General features: G+C 59.2%; 1 protein-coding gene across 3 annotated transcripts in view; it reads left to right on the top strand.

Annotated features, from left to right (window-relative positions):
• Window positions 1-6559, top strand: part of LOC113202185 (liver carboxylesterase 1) — a 26456-nt gene that overhangs the window by 11896 nt on the left and 8001 nt on the right. The window contains exons 1-3 of one of the 3 annotated variants that reach the window (XM_026416293.2): window positions 193-326; window positions 844-1060; window positions 1269-1443. In XM_026416293.2, coding sequence (XP_026272078.1) covers window positions 845-1060; window positions 1269-1443 — 391 coding nt within the window. In that variant the 5' untranslated portion in view covers window positions 193-326; window position 844. Of the gene's footprint in view, window positions 1-192; window positions 327-362; window positions 510-843; window positions 1061-1268; window positions 1444-6559 lie in introns of those variants that run through there. The other 2 variants (XM_052268895.1, XM_026416292.2) reach the window with 2 other exon arrangements.

Genomic DNA, 6559 nt, shown 5'->3' with positions numbered 1-6559 from the left:
TCACGCAGGCTACCCGACGACCCGGCGACTCTTCCGACTCGGCAGCTGGAGGAGTGGGGAGAACTGGGCACGGCAGAAGCGAGTGAGCTGTACCATGGCTGTACCCACTATGGACATGACGCAGGTTATACTGTACAGGCTGGCTAGGCTGGGACCCCTCCAAAAACAAGTCCCTCCGCAGTGCTCTCTGGTCTGGTCCTGTCCGTACGGGCGCTGGGAGTTGTGTTAATTTAAGTGCGCGACGCCATTCAGTTTTGCCGCGCGAGGTAGGGAGTCTCCTTTGGGCCTTACGACACGACGCCTCGCGGTGGGCGGGACGAGGCGCGGTAAGTCTTTTGTGCCCCGAAGAAGGTAATTCGGCGGCACGCCTCCAACGGACCCTCTGAAAGAAGAGTCCGCGGTCGATCGCACGCTAAAGAGATCTGGGGCAGATGATATCGCGTTGAAGTCCCCCCTGAGAAGCCGCCACGTGGACTCCGTCGCGGACGCCGCGGAGCGCGCAGACCAGGGTATGACACCGCCACCTCGAGGGCTTCTTTTGCTCCTGTCCGTCTTTTGGAGTCAGACCCGACCAGTGGCGCATACCATACTGAAGACAACCCTGGATGAACCGGTGACAGACCACCCCGAGATGATCTCGCGAGTTTGCGCCGCTTAGTTTTGCTGTGACGCCCCAGCAGAGCGTCTTATTGATCACCGCCCGGATTGTCGGAAGTCGGACTGCAGCCCGTGCACCGGCACCGGGTATTTCTTTGCCTTTGCGTGCGCTCCAGTGCTGTGGGCGGACTCTCTCGCAACACTTTGGAGCGCAATCAAAGGAGCACCCGGTACGTCTCTTCGCAGGATGCTGCTCGTCGCCGTCCTGGTGTGGCTGTCCGTGCCGGGGTCGGCCTGGGCCGCCACGCGTGGGCCCCGAGAGCCGCCCACCGTCGAGATCCCAGGACAGGGAGTCGTGGTGGGCAGGGAGGTCTCCGTGAGCCGCAACCAGAAGTCCACCCTCTACCTCAACATCCCCTTCGCCCAGCCACCCACAGGCAACCTTCGCTTCGACAAGCCCCAGGTAAGGCTTTCTTTTTTCAGTGCGACGATGGCCGGCACCACACCACGCGCTCTCACACGGTGTATTTAAAAAAATAAAAATAAAAGTGAACTTTGGTGGAGTTTGACGAACAACGGAACTCCGAAGAAATTCGACTTCAGTGTGTAGACTGATTTATGCCTGCTTCCCTCTTGCCCCGCCCCTTGTGAATCGACGGCCTGCCCCACAGACGGACCCTCTGCCGTCGTGGACCGAGCCCAGGAACGCCTCGGCCTTCGGGCCCGCCTGCCCACAGATGCTGTCCAAGCTGGATGAGCAGGACCGAATCCTCACCAACTTCCTGCAAGACAAGGGACTGGAGATGTCCGAGGACTGCCTTCAGCTCAACATCTTCACTCCGGACGGTGAGTACATCGAGCAAGGGCCCTGTTCGATTTCAAAGCCCAAGCTTTATTGTATTTGTCTCGGTATTTTGCCTAAATAACTGCCAAATTAAATTAAGAAGCGCCAGCACTCGACAAACAAGTGTCACATTTAAAATTGCAGTGCTATGTTCGTTAACGATCTTTTTAATGCTTATTCGGCGTCTTGGTTCACTGACCCTGTTACACACGAGGTCATAGTCAAGTCCAAAATGACGGGGTGCACAGGCGACCCCGCTCCGGCCGTGCCACCCCGGCCACTGGTCAGGGTCGCAGTCCCTCGGTCCGGCCAATGTTGGCGACCCCCGACCTTTATGAGTAAGGGGCCACCACACATTTTTAGGGGTTTCACGACTGGGTGACTGGCTGCTTGCCTGGAGTCTTGAATGGTCGGGCGCGGGCACGAGTAGACCCCCCCCCCCACCTCTCACACGGCTCCCGCAGGCCCATCCCGCGCATACGCTGTTTGCATATTGCGTGGCTCAGCGTCGTTCTAGACAAAAACATTCCTGCCCCTTTCCGAAGTTTTGACCTAACCACCTGCCCCCCCTCCCTCTACCCTTTCCCATCCCTCTAGGCCCGGAGTGTTGCGCTGCGGGTAGCCTAGCCGGTACTTTTCTCGTGCATAAATTAAATCGATTTTTTTCCCGGCACGGCTCCGGCGGGGTGGCTGTTGGCACCCCCAGCCTTGAAACGTGGCATGCGGCGTGGTTACTGCCTCAACCGCCGTCTCCTAAAGCCCCATCCCCCTACCTGTCGCCCGTTCACCCGGTTCGTTCTTGCATTTCTTTGCTTCCACTCCCCCCCTTCCCCCCTCCGCCTTTATATTATTATTGTCATGATTACTACCATCCCTCCGCCGGATTAGACTTGCAAACCTCGGCGCGGCCGCGGGACCTGGCCGGCCGGACCTGGCCTTGCAGCCGTGACCCGCGCCTGACCGTCTGCAGCGGCATCCCCGGCCCCGCCCACCTAGACGCCCTTCCAGCACCATACGACCACGTCACCTCAACCTCCTCAACCGACCCCGGCAACAAATCCGGCGGCCGGAGTCAGCCTAACCCGACCCGGCTAGACCATCGGGGGGCAAAATATTCTATCGGACGTGGACATCCCCCCCCCCCCCCCCCGGTGTGGGCAGAAGCCAAGGATGTGCTCTGCAGATAATAACTGACAATCCGAAAGGCGTGCCAGTCGCACCTAGGCAAACTCGATGGTGCGCGGTAGCCCCCAACCCACAGTGACAACTCGCGCACCGATTGCCTCTCCCTCGGCGGCCACAGCCACAACTCTCGCCTGTAAGGCAGCACCGAGTTCTGAACTCAGCAGCTGTAGAAGTGGCAGACAGCCGAGTGGCGAGCGTGCTAGGGCGTGCTAGGGCGTGTGTTCCTACACATTGTCGGCACAGAGATCGACTACCGCGGTCGGCGCAATCTTTTTCTTTTCCTCGCTGTTTGCCTGAGTGCTACGGCGTGAATCGTCACAAACTGTCGGCCCGAAGATCGACTCCCGGTCGGTACGGGGCGACCTTTCTTTTTGTTGCTTCTTTGTCTCGTGTAAGATAGGACTGAGTTCCGGTGTCTCTTTGGTAAGGCGCAGGTGGCAGCCGAGCGTACTGAGGCGTGCGCTGCCTGAGAATGTCGGCCAAGGGATCGACTCCCGGCTGGGGCGAACTTTTTTTATCGCTTCTTGTCTCTCAGAAGGAGCTCAGAACTCTCGTCGGGGAAGGGCGAGGTGGCAGTCCAGTCGAGCGTGCTAAAGCGTGTTCGTTCGCGGGGCGCGTCAATGCGGCACGGTCGCTTGTTCGAATACCGTCCGCGAATCATTTTCCCCGCTCTCCTGGCCATGTGTCTTCGGGCGTCAGGGACAGCAGGGCATGTCGTCGGGGGGAGGAGTTACTATAGTTTCTCTGTGGCTAAGTCGATAGCGTGCCGCCTCGGTATGTAGGGTGTCGCTGGTTCGATTCCTGTCCGAGGGAAATTTTTCACCCGCCGCTGGCCACGAGTTTTCAGCCGTGTGACACGTGAAGTGATGGGCCGGTACGCAGATAGTCGCTGGTTCGAATCTCGTCGTCGGCACCCTTTTTTCCGTCTGCCAGTCTACTGTTTCGGGGTGTGAGCCACACAGTAAACTTCTGTCGTGCGTGGACTGTATTGGCTCAGTTGGTAGAGCGCGCGATTCGGACGCAGATGGTCGCTAATACGCCCAAAGATTATTTTTCCCGTTTTATTCCCCACAGCTATGAGTCCGCCAGAGACACCGTAGATTGGCTCCACCCCTGTGGCATCATCGAGCATCCTGCCGTTGTGGCGTAGTTGGAACAGTGCCTGGTCTCTGAGCTCATGTTCCCAGGTTCGGATCCCGCTCGGTGAGCATTTTTATCGCTGTTTCGGGCTTCAGCGGCAGTGGAGATAGGCTTGCCATCTCCAGCAGACCCGGGCGGGCTGCAGCGGAAGGGGGGGGGCGACTTTACCAACTCCCTGCGGGGTTTAAAAAAAAAAAAAAAAAAAAAAAACGCTTCGACTGGGCCTCGATGCCTGAGCCGTGAGTGTCATGCGCTCCACGCCCCAGCGCGCTCGCCACTCGGCTGTCGGCTCCACTTGTCAGCAGAGAGTTCAGAACTCGGTCCTGCTTTACGAGTCTTGGTCTCCCGGATTGCACGCGTTCAGGTCGGGTCAAGTCCACCTCCTCGACGCGCTGCAGCCCGGGTCGACTCCTGGCCAGAAACAAGGAAAATGGCCAGTAAATGAGCTCCCCGGGCGCGGCGAGGTTAGGTTAGGCTAGCGGAGAGTTCATTTATTGGCCTTTTGGCCAAGATTTCGACCCGGGCTGCAGCGCGTCGAGGAGGTGGACTTGACCCGACCTGAACGCGTGCAATCCGGGAGACCAAGACTAGTAAAGCAGGACCGAGTTCTGACGTTTCCGCTCACAGAAGCAGGCGGCAGCTGAGTGGAAAGCGCGCTGACGTGTGGTCCGGAAACCGCCGGCTCAGGGATCGAATCCCAGCCGTGGCACTTTTTTCCCGTTCCGTTGATCCGCTCACGGCGACATGCGCATCACGGCTGTTGCTGACTCCCGAAGACATGATCAACAGAGCGGGAAAAAAGTTTCACGGCTGGGATTCGATCCCTGGGCCAACACTTCCGGGACCACACGCCAGCGCGCCCGCCACTCAGCCACCGCCTGTCTCTGTGGGTGGGACGTCAGAACTCGGTCCTGCTTTACTAGTCTTGGTCTCCCGGATTGCACGCGTTCAGGTCGGGTCAAGTCCACCTCCTCGACGCGCTGCAGCCCGGGTCGAAATCTTGGCCAAAAGGCCAATAAATGAACTCTCCGCTAGCCTAACCTAACCTCGCCGCGCCCGGGGAGCTCATTTACTGGCCATTTTCCTTGTTCCTGGCCAGGAGTCGACCCGGGCTGCAGCGCGTCGAGGAGGTGGACTTGACCCGACCTGAACGCGTGCAATCCGGGAGACCAAGACCCGTAAAGCAGCACCGAGTTCTGAACTTCCCACTGACAAGTGGAGCCGACATCCGAGTGGCGAGCGCGCTGGGGCGTGGAGCGCAAGACACTCTCGGCTCAGGGGTCGAGTCCTGGTCGGGGCGAACATTTTGTTGTTGTTTTTTCTTATTTTGCGCGGGGAGGGCTGGTGAGTAGGCGGTCAAGTCCACCTCCCCATGTCGGCTGGTCTTTTGTCCTAACCCTTGGTCCCCGCGCCACAAACTACTAAATAGGAAAAATTGAGCTTCGGTCAGTATTCGAACTTCGGACCGACAACCATCCGCGTCCCAGGCGCGCGCTCTACCAACTGAGCCAATGATAAGGCTTTTGAATAGGTGCAGCTCATCTCCGATGTGGCTCACACACCGGCTGGCAGAGGGGAAAAAGGGTTCCGTCGACTAGATTCGAACCAGCGACTTTTTGCGTACCGGCCCATCACATCAGGTGTCGCACGGCTGTAAAGTCATGGCCAGCAGAGCGTGAAAAATATCACCCGGTCGAGATTCGAACCAGCGACCAGGTTCTTACCGGGCCTGGACGCTACCGACTTGACCACGCCGGAACGATACAGAGCACAACTTTCGGCGACATGGAGATCTCAGCTGTGACTGACGCCCGAAGAGACTTGGCCAGCAGAGCAGGAAAAATTATCGCGGATGGGATTCGAACTACCGACCATCCCTACGATCTGCCAACGATCACGCTTTAACACGCTCGGCTGCCAGCCTGCTCCTCCGGGGCCGAGATCTGAGCTCGGTCCTGCCGAACGGGAGACAAAGAGCGACAATGAAAAAATTTGCCCCACCTGGGAGTTGATCTTAGGGCCGACAATTTTGGTTCAGATGAAGCTGCATGCGGTCATGTCGACTGTAGCTACAACTGTTTAGCTACAAAAGGGGCGTGTGGCTGGTGGCGTCGGACATCGTATGATGCCCCGGCGCGTAGCGCCTGCCGCGGTCGGGCTAGGCCGGCCCGCACCACACGGCTGCGCGACGGCGCGCGATGTTGCCTACCCTGCGGTCCACAGGCGCTGACTCGGGCGCGCAGCGGAGCGACGCCGGGCTCTGGGCTGGAGGTGCTGTTCAGTGTGCACTTCGAACGTTCTCTGACCTCTATTGTCCTCTGACAAATGAGATTGGCTTAAGAAAGATAGTGGGGCGTCAGGGTCGGGAGTCATGGAGGTATAGGAAATAAAGGTGGCGGGCGAGGGGGGAACGACTAGTATTCCGCTGAGATCCGGCCCGTGTCGATCTGGGGGTAGTCCGGGGGTGCTCAAATGGTTCTCCACGGGTAATGCGAGTAATCTGGTCGGTCATCCGTTGCACACGTGATCTCTCAGAGCAGTCGTTGTCCGCTCCCGTGTTGGTGGTTTGTGTGTGTGTGGAGCAGGGTAGTAACGCCTCGGGTGCCGGGCCGGGGCCGGGCTGGGCGCGCCCTATGCCGCCATAATGAGAGACGAGCGCGCTACTGCGGGGCCGGGGCCGGGGCTGGGGCCGTGCCGGCTGACGTCACGATAACTCATATTGCAATGGCAATGCAGGCCGGCAGCCCGAGCGGGCCGGGGGGCGCGCAGTCGGAGCCGGGCGGAGCGCAGCGC

Source organism: Frankliniella occidentalis, unplaced genomic scaffold (assembly GCF_000697945.3).
Source record: "Frankliniella occidentalis isolate FOCC.00 unplaced genomic scaffold, Focc_3.1 Scaffold4, whole genome shotgun sequence".
NCBI lineage: Eukaryota > Metazoa > Arthropoda > Insecta > Thysanoptera > Thripidae > Frankliniella > Frankliniella occidentalis.
Note: the sequence above shows the minus strand (reverse complement) of the source record. Positions and strands in the feature narration are given on the sequence as shown.